Raw genomic sequence first — 19544 nt, forward strand, 5'->3', positions numbered from 1 at the left:
TATTCAGAAGAAGCAGAGTCAAGCTAAGTTTGTGCAAAGGTAAGAGGTACCTCACCTAGCACAGAAGAGAGACATAATGTGAGAGGAGAAGGCTTTGAGCTCATCTTGACAGTTGCATTTGGGCAGCATGTATCTTCCCTGGCTGCCCAGGGTGCACTCCAGCACAGTCCCCAGCCCTGGCCTTTAAGTCTGAATGCTACCAGAGTGCTGGTTTTGGGATCCTTCAATCTGGCAACCCACAGAGCATTCCATGACACTCAACCTTAAAAATCAGGAGCATTTGATACCTAGCCATAAATTAGTCAATGCCCTTCCATTTTCACAACAGAGGCCCCAACTGTTTGCTTTTTTCAGTTCCTAAAGAGATCCAGCTTGTGGAAGTCAGGCTGGCTGGGGTAGACAGAGGGCTGGCCTCAAATGGTCATGCAAGAGGCATCAACTTAAGGCTGTGGGAAGCAGGGTGTTGAGAGGTAAAACATCTAGTTGTGTTATGGTGAGAAGAACAAGATTTTGGGAGTAGTTATGTTGATTAGGTGATTCTAGTTTCCAGTTCTTGTCCATGATTGGTTTTGTAACACTTGCTATATGTTTCGAGTTCATGTTGATGATTGGTTCCCTGCCCTCAGATTTAACCCTATATTGTTAAGCTTACCCTATTGTTATGTCTTTGGAGATTGTCCTGTATGCATGGCTTCTGCCCTTAGTTGTTTTGCTCGTTACTAAAGTTTACTTTTCTAGGCTTCTCCATTGTCCCCATCCCTATTTCATTTGTCACTCCTGGCTGATCTGGTTCTGAGGTTGTGACGCTGACATGACACCAGCTAGCACTCTTCTCCATTTATTTACAGCAACCATTACAGCTACTCACACCATTCCTGTCTATGGGTGGCCCTTCACCATCCTTGACATGCTCAAAAGTGTGTGAAGCAAGGCAACTAACTGCCCTTGCATGTCTTTCCTGTGTTCTTCCTGTCACTGCCAATTGCAACATGCAGTCATCTGAATGTAAAAAGCATCTTTACAGAATGCTCTCCTCAGCTAATCAGATCCCTTCACACTTCCATCTGTAATACAGGCGAGTCAAAAAAAAACATTAACATAAATATCCAAAACATTTTTTTGATAGTATGTGAAGTCTAAATTTCTGGTATACTCTTACTGGGAACAGCAGGAGATACTTTGGATAGGATTTTAAAAAAAAACCCCAAACATTTAGGTGATTTAGGAGCTTACACACCAGCAATTTACAGTGAATTCTGTATTCCTGCATGTCTACTTTCACACTGATTTTGCATGACTAAAAGTTTTTGTGTAATCTTTGATGGTTACATTCTTAATATCTGTGAGACTGGCGCAACTGTGCAGCGAGTTACAAAGAACCAGGCTGGCCCCACAGATGACACAGCTTTACACAAACCTGCTCACGCTCAGGAGTGTGTAGTATCTAGCTGCACTAGATAAAGATGTATTTTATCTCCTCCAGATGGAATAACACAGTCTAATGTACAATCATAAGCTGTCTTTAGGACACATTTTAGCAGATCCAGGGACATAAACACATTGCTGAGACCAGCTGCTCAAAGTCTCCCTCCTTCCTCCTGCAAGGGCTTTAGCCATTCATCAGGCCTGGGTTAGCTAACATCACTTTCAAGTGTTCCAATGGCACCTGTAACCTCCAGGTTACAATCTGAAGAGATATCTGCTTGATTGGACTGTCAGGCAAGGCTCAGATCTAATGCACATGAGTTTTAACTGTCGTGATCACAATATGTTTTGACCCTCTGGTCTCTTGAAATATTTAAATCAAAATTGAATTTTGCTTTGTTGTCAGAATGTGAAGTTGAAGTTGTAGCCTGATTTTCACCATACACACATTTAGCTCAGAAAAGGATTTGCACATCAAAATTTCACTCAGTGAAATCAAAACTGTTCTCTTTTCTCTTTTGCACTTAAACTGGAACTGAACGTGTTTTTCTAATTTAAAGAAAAAAAAAGCATACATAAATACAAGGTTTTGGCTTGGGTTTTCTGTGGTTTGATGTTTTGAAATTATTTTTGCTTCTCACATGTCAAGACAACTTGAGAAGATATTTACTCAGAACTGTAGCAAAATACAGTGTTCACATTCTTAGTGTGGGGGCTTTGCCTCGCAGATGTACATAAGGCTTTCAAAGAAACTGTGCATGTATTCCGAATCTGTAACACTCAAGAATGTAAAAAAAACAACTTGCAAAAAATCACTGCATTCCAAGAGGAACCTGTTGGTTCAGTACTGCAAATACTTAACTCTTCCTCTTTCCCTCTGTAGAGACAAAAGAGGCAGGAAAGAGGTGTGCTGGGTTAGGAATGCAGATCAGGGTGTCAGCAGTTAAGCCTGGGGCAGAAGCCTGCTGCCATGAAACAGGTAACAGTCCACACAAATACTACCCCCTTTTTTTCTTGCTAGGTTCACCCCTCTGCACGTTCTGACACTGTGTGCATATTCCACCTCCAGTGGTAAAGAGTACAGCTCACAGAGAGCAGTTTCAGAGTGGATAACATATTTTCATTAGACCCAAGATGTCACATGGAAGAAACAAAGTAACTAATCTATGCACTTTGAAAAAAGGATGATCAAGGAATAGATCCAAATATATCAATCAGCACTAGGTATAATGAAGGTGCAGAAAGGACCACCAGGTTTGTTCCAAAATGGTTTCAGCCAATGATCAGCTATAGCACCACAAACCCTGCAGCACAAAGTTTACATCCAAACATCTGGAAACTGTCCACCATCATCTTGCTTTGTACAAATAATAAAGGTATTGCCAATACTGATATAGAAAAGTGACTTCTAAATCATACAACCAACACCATCTCTGGGCAAGGAATTTTGGTATTGCCTCCCCCCCAAAACAGTACCTCCTGGCAGCTGAGCTTCCTAGCACACACACAGGAAAATGCCAGAGTATTCCAAGAAATTGAGGTTCTGACACATTATACAAAACAATAGTTATTTTCCTTGTGCACTGGTCCAGGGACATTTTGATGCCTAAACAAATCATGCTTCATCATTAGCATGATGATGAATTTTACAAAGAGAAAATACAACTAACAAATTACACAGCACCTGTGCACACACAATACAAAATTCCAAGTGTGCACAGTCCACCTCATGACCACTAAAGCTCAATAACAAACTTCCAGATCTACAAGTCACTTATCTGTGCCTTCCCATGGAGGAAATTGATTGTCCTGTTTAAGTTTGCCAAAACTGGAACCACCAGTATTCTGAATCTTAATGTAAACTATCTCCTATTTAATCTAAGGAAACACAAAATAGAAAACAACTGACATCTGCCAGTAGGAAAAGGAAATCAAATACTGTCCTAAAATGAAGATTTTCAAGGCAACAGCCAATTTATTTGCTAACCCCAGCACTCAATCATGCAGCCTCTGCTGCAAGCACTGACGTGTGTGAAACACTAACCTTCATCACTTCAACTTGCAGGTCTTCATTGAGCGAAGGAGTCACTTTGACAGCGTTCAGCATCTGATTAAGCAACTGTTTCTCATCTGAGTCTGTTTCCACGGATACAAACCTCTCATCAGACAGCAGCTTCTGCAGGGAGAAAATGGCAATGTACATGTTGAGACGAAAACTGCCTCTGCAAAGTACTGCACCTAAACCTATTAGTGCTTGGTACTAGGGTGGTTAGGCTTTCTGTGTAAAATTTTCAAATTAATCCAATAATATAAAATATAAGAAAAACAGCAAAACTGGGAGATCTGTCATGGCAGTTGCCATTCCAGCATTATCTTTGCCCATCCCACTTCCCCAGTGAGTAGAAAAAAGCAGACATCAGTAACTGATAAATCACTTCAAATAATGTCCTCAGCAAAACCTCTCAGTATTTTAGAAGTTGGGAGAGACTGGAGTCTTCGCAGCCCCCCAGATTGTCAAAACAACAACAACAAATAAAAAGACCCCACTCCTGGCTTGAAACTAGTGCTACCAGATCTCCTGCCCAACAGGAGACAGTCACCTACCATCCTAATTACTCAATAGTGTACAGAGCACAAGTGCTGTGGAGGTGACACTTCTGATCCCTGGCAAGATGTGTTTTCTGTCATACCAGAAGCTGACCATTAATGGATACAATCAAGTCCTCAGATGAAGTGTACAGTTAACAAGTGATTAACACAAACACACATAGAAACCAACCCAAGCTGAGGTGATACCAAAATTCCTTGGGTTTGCTGAACTGGGTTGGCTGAACTGAATTCAATACAGACTGACTGAACTTCAGACTGAATATTTTAGACTGATCAGATTTACTTTGCCCAGTATCTAAGAAACTATCTCCTGACATCACCAGTGGCACTGTTTCCTGGGAGTTCTACTAGAAATGCCTCTTCCATGCCTCTTCCATATAGTCTATAACCATCTGCATGTGTGTCTCTTATTAATGGCAGGCATCCTGCAAGAGATGTATCCATATAAGTCCTTTCATATAGCTCCTGTCTTCTCAGAAGATCCCACAACAGGAACACAACCTTGCTCTGTCCTAGTAGAGACTTTGAGCAGCCCATTTCCCTCTCTTCATTCTGCATCACTTTTGTACTGATGCTCATCCTCAGCTTCAACTTTGCAGCACATTTCACTGGTTCACTCCTACTTCTTATTTTCTATGCTTGTACTGGTTTTGGCTGTGATAGTGTTAATTTTCTCAAAGAATGCTCAAAGAATGCTGTGTTTTGGATATGTGACCAAAACAGCACTGGTAACACCCCCACGCTTTGCTATTGCTGAGCAGAGCTTAGGCAGCATCAAGGCTGCCTGTTTCTCACACTGGCTTCCCTGCAAGTAGGCTGGGGGTGCAGAGGAGTTTGGCAGGGGACACAGCTGGGACAGCTCGGCCCAATGTGACCAATGGGATATCCCAAACCATATGACACTGTATAATGACATATGACAGCAACAACAGCTGGGCAAAGAAGGAGGAAGTGGAGGGGACACAGACATTCAGAGTTAAGGCATTTGTCTTCCAACATAACTGTTACACATGATGGAGCCTTGCTTTCCCAGAGATGGCTGAACACTTGCTGCCTCATGGGAAGTGATGAAGCAGTTCCACATATTCTTTTCATTTGCATACACAGCTTTGCTTTCACTATTAAACTTTGTCTTAGCCCACAACTGTCCTCACTTTTACCCTTTTGATTCTCTGTCCCATACCTCTGGGAGGGAAAGAGTGAGTGGGTAAAGCTGAACTGCCAGACAGGGTTTAACCAGTTTTAAAGCATTTCCCACATACCAGAATATCAAGTGGTTTAGCCTGATGAGATTTAACTCAATCTACAAAGAGAATAATGGGGTTTTCTATATAAAGAAGAATGTTTAGTTCAGGATGGGAGATTTGGAGCTGTTGGAGAGAGTCCAGGGAAGGTCGCTAAGATGACAGGCACTGGAGCATCTCTCATATGAGGAAAGGCTGAGAGCTGGGACTGTTTAGACGGGAGAAGAGAAGGTTCTGGGAGGATCTCACCACCATATATAAATATCCAAAGAGTGTTTTTAAAGAGAACAGACAGGAACTTTTCAGTGGTGCCCACTGACAGGACAAAAAGCTCTGGGAACAAACAAACACAGAAGGTTTCCTCTGAACACCTGGAAAAAAAATACTGTAATTACTGTGATCCAGCACAGGTTGTCCAGAGAGGTTGTGGTGTCTCCAGCCCTGGAGGCATCTCTTTTCCAGTCTAAACAGTCCCAGCTCTCAGCCATTCCTCATAAGAGAGATGGTCCAGTCCCTTTCCCTCTACAACCCCACCACTCCCCAACATGGGGAACTCTCTGACCAAGTGTCTGATACCTCATATGCTGGATTAAGTGAATTTGAGTGATCCACTTACATCGTTACATTCCCAGAACAACTTCATTCTGGCCCTCCAAGGGAAAAAATTCTTTAAGGAAAATGGATTTTGTGCCCCAGCAGTGTGCCAGCCTTTTCCAATAGCATCCCCCTAGTGATAAGCATTTACTGACTTGTACTTGTTTGTCCAATTAAAAGAACAGTAAACTGCTTTAGTTTTTACACTGTCAAACCCAGGAGAGTCTTTTTGTTGCTTGTGCTGCACTGCTGTTTTCCTTTGCAATTTCATAGACTTCCAAATCAGATGCTGTTTCTACTGTTTTCAGTGTACAAAAAACCCAGAAAGTGCCCACATACAAAGAACACAGGTCCCAGATCCTCTATTAACCTCTCCATCTTCCAAGCACTGCTGTCCTCTTCTCTAATCAAAGAAAACAGCAAGCCTCAGCTTAATTTCTAAAATGCTTAGCAATAGCAATCTTTTCTGGGAGTAGCACAAGGAAGAGTACATCTACATTTCAATGTTAAAATCCAGGACCTCCCACCTATCTGCAAAACATTTTTAGATTCTACAAAATCACCAGCCTTTACTTGCATCCTAACTTCACAACAGAAACATGAACATTATTGTTAGGTTCATCCAAGGACAGATGCTTTTTTCTGTAGTATTTTCCTAAAGAAAAGCCTAGATTTTCATGACATCCACTGCCTGCCAACACACTCCCACTCTAAACCCATACCTGCATCCCTGCTAGAGCCTGTTGGGCCAGCTTCATGCTCTTCGATTCCAGAGCCAGTTGAAGAGGAAGGAGACACTTCTCCCTAGGGAAAATTTTAAAAAATGTGAGAGGGAAAAATGCAACTAAAATTGGTATTCAAATAACATTCCAGAAGAGCTGTATCAGTTTCAGAAAGAGCACGCTCGCATACAGCAGCCAAAGATAATTTTACAATTCTGTGAAGCACTTTTACCCTCTAAAGAAAGCTGGCATATTTCTTTACACATCTCTAATTTAGAAAGCACCTTTAAGTGATTTTATGTTGTGACTTAGTTATACTCCCTCTGTTAAAGTGAGGAGAACTTGCATTTGAAATCAGCAGATCAACAGGTGCCAAAACAAAGTACCTGTGCATTAATTGGTACTCCATCAGCCAGACACAGACAGGAAAAAAAATGGAAAAAAGATTAATACAGTGTACAGTACTAACTGAAGGATGCTAAAAACTGATGGTTATTTGGACCTGCACCTCTTCTGACCAGAACACCACATTTTTCTTAGACTTTCTACAGATTTTTGCAACAGCATATAAACATTTTGGGCATTATTACTACAGAATGAATTTATTCTCATATTAAAATGGATGAAGACTGGAAGGAGAAGGGAAAATGAAGAAAGTCATAAGGCACTGGAGTGGATCCAGTTCAGTTTCATGATAATGAAGACAGGTGGGAGCTCCTATGGCTTATGTGTAGCTACCCCGCACATCAGCATGTTGCCTGCCATCTGTCATCACATACTGCAATGAGCAGAGAACAATGAGAGCTTTGATATATGTCCCAAAAAGAAGAGCAAAAAATGACAAACAGGAGGATGGAAATTAGAATAGATTCAATTAGCTGAACTTCCCATCCTTGCTAAAAATGTTTTACTGAAAATCTAATTAAGGTTGCTGCAGACTGTGTTCCCACTGTATTCTTGGAGAAAATGAATTGCCATTGTGTCATTTCCTGTTCTTGTTACACACTCAGTCAATTAAGCCTTTAGCATTTCCATGCTACAGCTATGAAACACCTGCAGAGATACCGTACAAAGTTTGATTACCTTGAGCACCTTTCACACTTCAGTTCAACCTGTCATTTAAATGCTTCATCTGATAGCATGAGAACATGAAGGACAAGACAGATAATCCTCAGGCAGAACAGGAGAGAATCATGTAAATTAACACAGTCCCTTCTAATGTCTTAAGAATTCAGTTCAATAAGGCTGCAAAACAGGGAATGCAAATTGGAATTACCTCAATGGATTTGAGTGCAGTAAAGTAAGGGAATGAGGTTTCATCTTATACCTAGCAGCCCTTTTATAATTCCACTCTGTTTTGAGCAGACCCTCACCACAGGATTTCATTGCTTACTGCACTGTCTGCCGTTCTGTACGGTTAAGTGACAATTCATGCTGGTTTTGTAGTACTACACATGTAAGACATTTTACATAACTGAAGTTCTCAGAATAAACTGATGCACAACAACATGCTTCAAAATCTGTTTAAGAACATTCTCTACGTACATAATGTACAGAAAGTAGTTTCACACTGTAACTATTAAGTATCCATACTGTTGCATGCTGGTGTGGACATACATACACCTAGTTTGAGGCAAAAACACCAACTTAACCCTGATTGAAACACATCAAGTACAACACAGAGGGAGAATGAAAGGAACACCTTTGACTTGGAAGAGAGGAAGTTACCTACCAGGGCAAGCAAAAAAGCTCAGCAACAGAAACAAGTGCATAATCCAGGGCCAGTACCTCCCAAAGCACAGGCTGTCCCTCCTGAGCTACCCCACTCCATGACTGTCAACATTGCCAACTGCAGAATGAGTGATGAGAACACACACAGTCTTTATATTCAGCACACTAGGTTACAATGACCTTTCTAGCTGTCCAAGCTTGCTGTGGCTCGTCAACCTATCAGCCTACCTCTCTCCTTGCAGGTCTGGAATAAGAGATGCTATGGCAGGTCAGTCAAAACAGACTGCCAGAAAGGTCAGAGCAAGACAAATTACTATTGTAAGTAGAGAGATCATAAAAATCTTTCTGTTCTCATTGTAATGACAAAAAAGCCTTTAGTGAGAAAAGAATAATGGCTCATTAGTTCACTCGCATGATAAAAACTGTAATGAAGATAGAGAATTGCCTAATCTTAACTCATTGTTGTTAGTGCCTGGAACACAGTCTTACAGCCTATCTTCCCCTCCTTAACTTAGGGAATGGGGCATGATAAATGAAGCATTTTTCCCTTCATGCAAATGGTCGTAATCTCATTATTTTTAATCCCACTTCTGAAAATTAAAGATTAAAAATAAGACAGCTCTCTGCATTATCTTCCTGCTGAAAATTTCATAGGAGAAGCAAAATTCAGAACCTCAAGGCCTTATCAGCATGCAGTTTGCATTCTGTAGAGTAATTCCCAGCCCAGTCAAAGAACAGATAAGAATTTGATTCACCACTGTTGCCATTTTCTGATACACTGTTTATTAGGCAGGAGAACAGCCATAGCCAACGTCTGACATTTTTTAGTCAGAGTAACCAACAATTAAAAAGATTTTCTCTGTCTTGGTTGCTTAAAAAGAACAGAGAAGCACAGTGTTATATTATTAGCATCACTTTACTCAAGCAGAAGAGTTGGTCCATGATAAGAAAATAATTGGTAGAGATGAATTTCCTGAATTCTGCAAGTACCCACAGCTGCTACCCTTAAGTAAACCAAACAGAAGCAAACACTGTCCTTGCACAAAAACGAATGATTTAATTTACATAAAACAAATTCTAGTGTTGTATATATGAACACACATACATATAAAAGTAGAAACATAAATCTTTTTTCCTGTACTAATTTAGAGATTGTTGATAAAAGATTCCACCAACAAGTTTAGGCATAATGGAAGTATTTAAAACCTGGACAAGGAACATGGAATAAATGCATCATTTTTCAAGTAATAGCTCTTCAAAAAGAAGGAAGATTAAGTCCTTGCTCACATTGTAGAGAAACGATAACTGCAGAAATATGGGTCATCTCACAAAGAGAATTACAGTCAAGCTCAGGTTGGAGAGAAGTTTGGAATCCACAGTATATAAATATAGGGCAAGTTCTCCCACAATGCAGGAAGTTAAATGAGATGATTACAACAGACTCCTCCAGCACTAAAATTTGTACATCTATGCAGGCACAAGTTTGTCAATAGTACTTAGAGACATAGTAGAGCAATAGAATAAGAGACAAAATCCTAAGCCTTCCCGTTAGAACTCTCCTTTTCAAGAAAAAATAAAACAACAAATTATCTTTATGATACTGTGCCACTACAAGATGATCATGCACCGTTAGACAATTTTGGTGCTACCATGCTATGTAAGAATGAACAAGCACACAGTGTTGCAATTTACAGGTCCTGGGAAAAAAGCCATTTGGGAGACTGTTGCCAAACTATCTACATATAGATATGTAGATATAAATGCTGACTTGCATCAACAGGACCAGGATTTTACTCCAGTTACTCACAAGCATAGAGACACTTGTGGGCATGTTTCCCATATCACAAGATTTGCCTCATATATTTGCACATATAAGGTGAGCTTCCACCTTTACTAGTAACTAAAGAAATTGTAATTTCTGGCTGAAGGTATTTTCATTTTTCTGTCTCACCGCTTGCATCTTATTATTTTTTTTTTAATCATTCTTTCCCTACCTACAGAGCACAAAATTCTGTGCTTTTATCCAGTTACAATGGAAAGGCTTCTTCTCCTCTGATTTAAGGTTAACGCTCCTTTTCTTTCCATATCCAATTTTCTCACCTCAGCTGCTGAGAATCAGCTCTCTCTGAGCCATCCAACTCAGTATTTAATTTGTCCTTCCTCTTTTTTCATGTATTCCCTCTTCCCTTCAATCCTTTCACTTTTCAAACCCAGACACAAAGTCTTCATCCAACAGTTAAATAAGCCTGCCTTTACAGGGAAATATGAATTGCTTATCAGAAGATGTTCAACAACATAGGGAAAAAAAAAGTGCAGAATAATGCCTAAATGTAATTTCACACAGTTTCCTAGCTAGAATTTTAATAATCCTTTTTTCAACCTGGAATATTGAATGAGATTGCAATTTAAAACTGCTTGGTATTAAAGGAGTGACAATAATGTTATTTATAATCTTTTTTATTTACATCCTTTCTAAGATAAATGAATTTCCCACTACAGAAGCAGCATAGCTCTACTCAGGGGAAAGGCAGATGTGAGCAATTTAATCTTCCAGCCAACCCAGTGCAGCCAAGACCACAGATTTCATACAATTGTAATTAAGTAGCTCAGCACAGTCACTCAGCTGGAGAGCACTTCTGAGGTCATTTGCCTCCTTGCTATTCTAGCTAATAACATCTTGGTTTTAAGAGAAACACAAAGTTCCTAGACAGGAACTTGTCGAGATGAAAACAAAACAGAACAAAAAAAATCCCTATAAGCACAAGGCGTACCTTTACTTGAGAGGAGAGGAAGAGAGACAGCAAAAGATTCTACACAATATTAAAGTAAGGTGGACAAGGTCAAAATAATAATCAGATGCTTCCAGTCTCCAAAGCTCTAGTGTAATCTCTCTGATACATTATCATTACTCTCCCTAGTACATCCATCCCCATAGATATTTGCCCTTTGTGCATAAAGTACCATAGTCACTTACATAGTCTGCTCTTAAGGAACTTGATGATACATGTAAACCACACCAGGTCTTAATTATAAAGCAATCTGTAGCCTTTAGGTGATTTTGTGGATTATTATTTGAATTAGAGTATTAAGATGAGGTGATAAGCTGGACTTGCTCAGCCTACAATTTTGAAAGTAAGTTTATCAACTGTTCCATGAAACCTCTCCTCCCTATATTTGATAAGTCCGAAAGGGAAGCTAAAGATCTGTCTAGTGAAAGCATTTTTGTTTTAAATTTTAAGTACAAAATAACAATTAAAGTATTTTATAAGAATTAAGCTTCCATCAGGAGAAGTTTGACAATGCTGGGAAAAGGTAAGGTTGAGAGAACAGAAAAAGAGACAGAGGTACTATCACATGGACATCCTGCAAATTACCTTATTCTCTCCACTGCAGCTGTGAGTTACAGAAATCAGATGAAGTAATGGGAGAATGAGGTATATTTCTGGTCATTACTAGTTACATTTTGAAGGTCACTGCTGTAATCTGCAATGCCATTCAACTTTCACAGCAGTTCAGTGCTAAATCTTGACAGACCTAAGGGACAGTTGCTAAAAATATCCCCATGTTTGCAATGCATTACGTAATTTTATACTCACTGTGCACTTCAGCATTTTCAGTTTCTTAAGCAAACAAACATTCAAGGAAATAAAAGGTAGTGAATTTTCTGCAGCTTTGTTACTTTTCATGGAATGTAAATAAAGGAAATGTGAGAAAAGACTTCCCTTATTCCCACTACCCCTTCATTTTCAAAACAAAGAAAACTCATTGCTTGCACAGTATCACAAAAGACCAAAGCAGACTAAAGCATCATTTAGCAGGAAAACAGTCCTCTCAGTTTCACTGCCATCCCTCTTCCCGCCCCCAACCACATTTCATTCTCTCAGGCAATTATCAAAAGCCTCATGATGTTCTCATTTCTTCTCTTCTGCAAGCACTGAAAGTGATCAAATGTTTAACACAAACACACACACTGCTATCCCATCATCACCCTTAGATACTTAGGTCAATATTTCAGTTGCATTTGTTGTTAGGAGTCAGACAAACAGTTCAAACTATGGCTGCTCTCATCCCCAACCCCACCCAGCTGCTCCCTACTCCCATTCTACCAGCTCCCAGGAAGAAAATTAACTACAGCCCAGCCAACACTAGTTCACTGTGGGCTTTTGTCACAAAAGTAGAAAGAATTTTTAGAAGAGTCTATAAAAGGAACAAAGACCCAAGGCAGTGGTGATTATTATGGTTCACTAATACAAAGAACATCAGGAAAGGCAGAAAGTTAGCTTCAGAAAGTGCAAGCAGTGCTCTTTTAAAAAGCCACCACTAATACCAAAGGAAAAAATCTCCCTCAAACTCACAGTAACAGAAACCACGTGTCTTTTTTCATAGCAATGCTAAACTTTGCTCGACACATTCAAGAGTCACAACCCCAGCTAACAGATTTTCAGGGACTCCTGAGGCTGACCCAACATGTCCCTTTCCCTTTCCTCCCCAACACTACCATCTTTTGGGGCCCCAGAATAGATGTAAGGTTTTGCTGAGATAAAAATACCTGCTCATTAGACAAGAAATAGGGCCACTTACATATCCCAGATTAAACATGAAGATTGATCCAAATACTGTATCAGTGGCACATTGCCTTTCTAAGCACTAATTTCCTTCCCTCATCTACTCCTCAACATTAGAACTGAGAATGCAAAATTTTAAATCAAGACCACTGCATATATACCATCCAGAACACCAAATGGACTACAAAAGGGCCCCCAAAAGTCTGGATCCAGGCTGTAAACTGCCAGCATGGGAGAGGCAGGTCAGTAATCCATATTGCCACTAGAATCTCTTCTTGGCCAGCTGCCTGCCAGGCAACTCATAATTCACTTGCTGAGTGGCAGATAGTGGCCATGTAATGGTTGAGCAGCATGAGTCACATCCAGCAGTCACATCCAGGAAGAAAGCACAGCAGCACCGAAGGCCAGGTGATTGTGGCAGCAAGAGCAGGAAACAAATTGTCTTTAGGAAAGGAGTAAAATAGAGAGAGATATACTAAAACCACCCCCCAGAAAAAACCTTTAGGGACAACCACTCCTCCCTCCCCACTTCTTACTTCTGTTCAGGGGTCTACTATGTATCAGCTTTCCTAGCCACTCTCTCCCAGAAGAAAGAAAATAACAGAAAACATGGACAAAATTAAGAGATGGAAGAAGACAAAAACGATGAAAGCACAAATATTTCTTCACAATAGAGAAGGTGAAATACATCCCAAGACTCTGTAAGTGGATGAATTATCTGCAAAGGTAAGTGGATTGCAGGTCTCTATAGCATTGTTTGTTTGGTAATGATCACACCACAATTACTGCTTTTATTATTTGTTGAGCATATGTAAGGTAAAATGAGTGAGCATGTTGCTTTATTTAAGAAATTATAAACTGCATACTTCTTAAGAAGTAAATGATGCTAATCCAGAGATACAAGAAAAAGAGCAGAACTATCACTTTCATACCCAAATATCCTCATCCCCAAATGTCCATGACTACAAAAAAAGTTCACAAACTGCCCTCAAAAGCTAGCACCAACATGATTAGTACTGGGACACAAGCAGGAAGAGACAGAACTGGATGTGAACTGGTTATTGCACAGGACCCTGCTCCTCACTGACTTCCAACCTTCCAGCTGTAATCTCCTGAAATACTGATAATACTGATCACTTTTAAAAGGCTAATGATATAGGCAAATATAAGAGGGATTTAAAAGGCAAAATATAAGAAGGATTTTAGTGGGTTGACTCTGACTGGATGTCAGGCTCCCACCAAAGCCACTCCTTCATCCGCTCCAGTGCCAGGGTATAGAAAATATAATGAAGGATTCATGGTTTGACATATGGACAGAGAGAGATCACTCTCCAGATACTGCCACAGGCAAAACTGACTCAAATTAGACATTAACTCAATTTGTTATTACCAAAATCAGAGCAGGATAATGAGAAATAAAATAAGACCTAAACACCTTCCCCCTCCACTCCTCCCTCCTCCTGCTCAGCGACACAGGGAGGCAGGGAATGTGGGTTATGGTCACTTCATCACCATTGTTCCTGCCACTGTTTAAGGAAAGGAGTTACAGCCTGCTTCAATGTGAGTCCTCCACAAAGATGCAAGTTCTACCAGGAAACCTGCTGCAGTATGGCCTCCTCTGTTCATGAGTCCACAGGTGCCTGCCAGCACCCTGCTCCTGTGGGCCTCCCCCAGGCTCACAGCCTCCTCTCAGGCATCCACCTGCTCCAGGGTGAGTCTCCTCCATGGGGCTGCAGATGGACCTCTGTGCCCCCATGGACCTCCATGGGCTGCAGGGGCGCAGCTGCTTCTCCGTGGTCTGCACCATGGGCTGCAGGGGAATCTGAGCTCAGGCACCTGGAGCACCTCCTCCTTCCCCTTCTTCACTGACTTTGGTTTCTGCAGAGTTGTTCCTCTCACATATTCTCACCCCACACTTCTCTGAAAGCAATTTCATCTGCCAAACAACTTTTTTTCTTCTTCTTCTTAAATATATTATCACTGAGGGGTTGCCACCATTTCTGACTGGCCCATATTTGGCATGGGGCACTTCTCTCTTGAAGCCAGCTGGCATTGGCTCTGCTGGGCATGGGGGAAGCTTCTGGCAGCTTCTCACAGAAGCCACCCCTGTAGCCTCCCTGCTAGCAAAACTTGGCCATGCAAACCCATTTCACATTTCTTCCAAAAAGAAAGCCCCTTCAGAAGTCCCAATCAACCTCTTCTTTCCAGCAAAGTCTGTGCTGATAGCAAGTCACTGAATTTTACATAGCCTATAAGGCATGACTTAACGACATAATGCATTCCAAGAAACTCTGGCAATCCCAAGGTTTTTCAAAGCAGTATGTGACTGGCATCTGCTGTCTAGCCTCTTATTTTATTCTCTGATATGTAGATAATCCTCATGAGTATTAAACTGCTCCAATCAAACATTCTTTTTCAAAGCTCATTTTCTTGTGTCTTTTATAGCTCATATTTCAGCCTCTAAAATTACAACAAGCCAAGAAGAGAGCCTTGTTCAGTGTATAGTGCTGGCCTTAGGGGAGAATTTGCCATCCTGAAAATACTGAAGTGCATATAGCCCAGCTGAGTAGCAAACAACTGTTTGCTGGCAGACAACATTAAGGTCTCTTAAGCTATTTTCCATGTGATCAATTCACCAATTAAAACACAGGTACATCAATTCTCTTATCTATTGCATTATTTATAAATCAGCCACCCAGCCTCCTTAAGTATCTAGTATATATCCAATCTTCACAACTCATGTTCAGAGACAAATATCACCGTACTAGACAGATAACAAGAAGCCAGTTGACAATGGGTTATGTGACTCTCCTTCTAAAGGATTCATGGAACATCTACAGCAAAGCCTTAAACCAACTTGTGGCCATTTCCATCATGATCCACTTTAATCTCTGATACTATCTCACACCTTTGCCCAATAGTCTGACCATAAGTTAAAAGTACTGAAAAATCACACACATATTCCTATCTCAAGGCAGAGCTGACAAGACTCAGTGGGAAACTCTGTATTTGTTGGAGATTTGTATTTCTTTAGGAAGTGAGACATTTAAATAATGCCCCTCACTAGAATCAATATGCAAAGTCATTAACAGGGATTTTGATTCATAAGTGCAATTAACATCAAAGGAAGTTTAACAGCAAAATACTCTCATCTAGCTCCCTGAAGATATACCCAACAGATCTCTATCAAACTAATTAAAGAATTACATTCCAGCCTGGATGGTCAGTCACTGGGACACCCTTGGGGCAAAAGGTGTTCCCAAACATAGCAGGCATCTAAACTGCTACCAGGCAACTGCTGCAAACAGCTCCCATGCAAAAGCTACTGGTGAAGCCCCCAGTTAACTGCACAGACATCAGGGAACTGTAATGTGGTCTGCCTCATGTTCAGTAACACAAGATGAAACTATGGATAGGTCAGAAACAAGATAGAACATGGAAGTAATCTACCCCAATTCTACAGTGGAGGTGAGTATGTAGCTGACATAATACATGTCAAAACCCCCTTGAACTCAAATGGTCATAATCTGAGGAAAAGCAGATTGTCCTCCCCATTCTCACACTAGGGCCACAATTTTACAAAAGACAACTTTACCAAGAACCTCTACTCATCTAGAATTGGGGTGTCAGAAGCAGAAAATGGCTTTTTATTTTATAAGTAAAAAAGAAATGAATATACAGTTTAGACATTCTCATTCTTGTGAGCAGCCTTCATTCTTCAGTTCTAGAAAGAAGAGAACCTTAGTGAGAAGTGTAGATTAAGATTCCAACTGGATGAGCAGCCAGAGGCTGATCTGTGTTACAGCAGCTGGTACAAGCTGCACCTGATGTAAGATGAAAGCAGAAAAGAGGCACGGCCAGGACATCTCCATCCTGTATCTTGGCCGTGTTTCTGGTCACAGCCATTGCTCTGCTTTCAAGACTATTCTTTTCTAGTGTTTGGAACAAAGCCATCGTGGTGCTGCTTTTTAACAAACACCAAGAGAAGAACTTTTCTCTAATTTGCACATCGTGCAGGCGGACTCCAGCCCACGATGTGGCCCAGTGTGCTGATCTGGAGCCTGGAAGCAGCTTGTTATCAGAGAGTGAAGGGTAAGTTTAGCAAATGCTCCTACACAGTCTAAGGCTGTGTGGCTGAGCCTTACCAAGGACTCCACAACAAAAGCTTTTGTCCAAATGCTCTTGTGTGCCTTTCATTTTCCAAAACTTCCAGTGATAACGAGTGCATTGCTACTGACAAGTCTAACATTAAGAGCTTATTTAATCAAAGCTGCACCTGCAAGGATATTAGCTTTATTTTAAAAGATTGGGATTTACAGTGGGAAAAAAAAAACCAAACCCTACTAAACAAATACATCATTAAGAACACTGGATGAAGAAGAGAGAAAGGCCTCTCTGTAAAAAGGTAGTAGGCAAGCGAAAAAGGAAGAAATGTGGTAACAGCTAGCTAACTAATTCATAGGAAATGACAACAGCACTTAAAGGCAGACACCATGCACCATATTAAGGACAAAAGCTGATGAATGGCAAGGTGAAGAGCCGAGTTTTCTCCAGCCCCAGTGTCAACAAAACATAATTCTAATGGGCCTACTGAGAATTAGTCATCCAGCTGTTTCCATCCTGTGCTGGAAACGCATTGTGTCTGGCACTGGTCATGCCAGACCTGTGCTACATCCATCCCCCCTTTGATTTGAGGCCTCTTGTGGACTGCAGCTGACAGGATTTTAGAGTGGCAAAAGAACTGCTCCTATTCTTCCTATTCTCCCAGGAGAGTAATATAGTAGCAGAAAAGAGTCCCCTCTGTCAGTAGCTCATAGAGGATATCTAAGAGGACTACAGGACGAGCCAAACATACAGCAACATTCCTACATACTCCTTCATAAACTCGATCACCTCTGACTGAAGTACTTCTGAATAAGAAGGGTGCCTGTGCATCTGATAGATTTCAATCAATTTCTTCCATGGATTTGTTGAGATGGATTTTGCACACATACAATCTTTCACCATCCCTTACATTCTCTAATAAGGCAAGCCTAAGCATTTCACATATTAACTATTAAGCTGTGTGAAAGAACATGCTTCTGTTTTAAACAGAAGCACTTGCTAGTTTCCTTTGATGATTCCTAAGAGGTTTCTGTCAGAAAGCACAGTGAATAATTTTGCCTAGTTACCTACTCCATAACAATGACAATTTCCAAAATGAGATTTTAAATATCTAGACAAATGAGGGCCATGCCACCTCTCCCATTTTATATGTATACAAATGGAGGTAGGAAGAAGGCTCTCTCAAGATAATCTAGCAGGCTAAAGGGAGAAGTAGGCATAGAAACTGTATTAGTTCAGCTCCTAGTCACTGTCCTAGCTATATGATGATATAACGTTTTAGTTTCTAGAATATTTATTTTCAGTAACAAAACCTGATTTAGATTTAAAAGAACACAAGCACACTGAGAAGAACTAAGAAGCATCACTGCTTATACTGAAAGATGGAATTTAGTAGGAAAACTCTTTAGACCGTAACACAGCTCTCCTTTCTAACCAATGTCACCACTATACATACTCATGCCCATTTTAACTCATATCCTTCCATTTCATTCAGGGCCAAAGGCCAAGGACTCATCAGAAAATTATCTACTACTGCCAACCTAGGTAGGTGTATCTACAAACTTTACAAATCACATAGATGCAGCCTGCTCCTGTGTCTACCTGACTTTTAATTCAAAAATTTTGCTTCAATTTTACTAATACTCACAAGCTATACACAAATCAAGTTCAATGTTCTTACCTCAGCTGATATGGAGGTATCTTGATAGCAGCATCGGGAGAATCCAAGGTTTCTGTATAATTAAAGGAAACAACAGGGCTTTTAAAAGAAATTTCTGGGTTCAGCCACAGTTAATTATATCTGGCTACAGTCTCCAAGCCAACGGTCCTAAAGTTCGCACCTAATCCAGCTGACAGAGGAACAACCACTGCTGCTCTGAGTTGCCAAAGCTTTGCATAAATCTGTCAGGACATTGCATGCCCAATGGGAAGGCATCGAATACCATCTTTTCCCTTTCACTTATCAGCACTTTGGCAGCACATCCACTAAAACTGGAACAGTACAGAGGATACTTGCATGGCTGCTGTGCAAGACTAACAAGCAATTAATGAAGCAACCCATGCAACATCAAGATAAAAGGCCAGTAAGAATTCAGCAACAGGTCTGATAAGCCACAGGATGCTGTAGACATGCAAGGATGAAAAACAAAAATTTAAAGCAATTGAAAGTATTCTAGTTATGCTGATTTAAATTATGGGTCTTGATGATCACTGTTGCACGTTGTTAGTGTCAAAAAACACTTCAAGCCAAAAACAATCTGTGAAAATCGGTGGATGCTGAAATGTATCTAAGCTTGTACTCCCTTGAAAGATTAACTCGTTACACTGATAATTATATTGCAAGGATAAAAGAGCTCATGTAATCCAGTAAAACAAAACTTCTGGCTTTTAAAATAGATTCCCGAACATAAGCCAGCGTAAAAGCTGTTCTGCGTGGTTTTTTACGACGATTTAAGGGAGGGAGGGGGCCTTTAAAGGAAAAGACAGCACCTACAAAACATACACGGAAACTGACAGCTACCGATACCCGTACATCTGCCTCGCAAGAG

The 19544-nt window shown here is 40.6% G+C and overlaps 1 protein-coding gene across 4 annotated transcripts in view; it reads right to left on the minus strand.

The window, feature by feature from the left end:
• ARFGEF3 (ARFGEF family member 3) overlaps positions 1 to 19544 on the minus strand; it is an 87366-nt gene that overhangs the window by 67324 nt on the left and 498 nt on the right. For all 4 annotated transcript variants that reach the window (XM_063390279.1, XM_063390278.1, XM_063390277.1 and 1 more), the window contains exons 2-4: positions 18677 to 18728; positions 6596 to 6677; positions 3470 to 3601 (exon numbers count right to left, since the gene is read on the minus strand). In XM_063390279.1, coding sequence (XP_063246349.1) covers positions 3470 to 3601; positions 6596 to 6677; positions 18677 to 18728 — 266 coding nt within the window. The remainder of the gene's footprint in view (positions 1 to 3469; positions 3602 to 6595; positions 6678 to 18676; positions 18729 to 19544) is intronic.

The sequence above is a fragment of the Prinia subflava genome, chromosome 2 (assembly GCF_021018805.1).
Source record: "Prinia subflava isolate CZ2003 ecotype Zambia chromosome 2, Cam_Psub_1.2, whole genome shotgun sequence".
Classification (NCBI taxonomy): domain Eukaryota; kingdom Metazoa; phylum Chordata; class Aves; order Passeriformes; family Cisticolidae; genus Prinia; species Prinia subflava.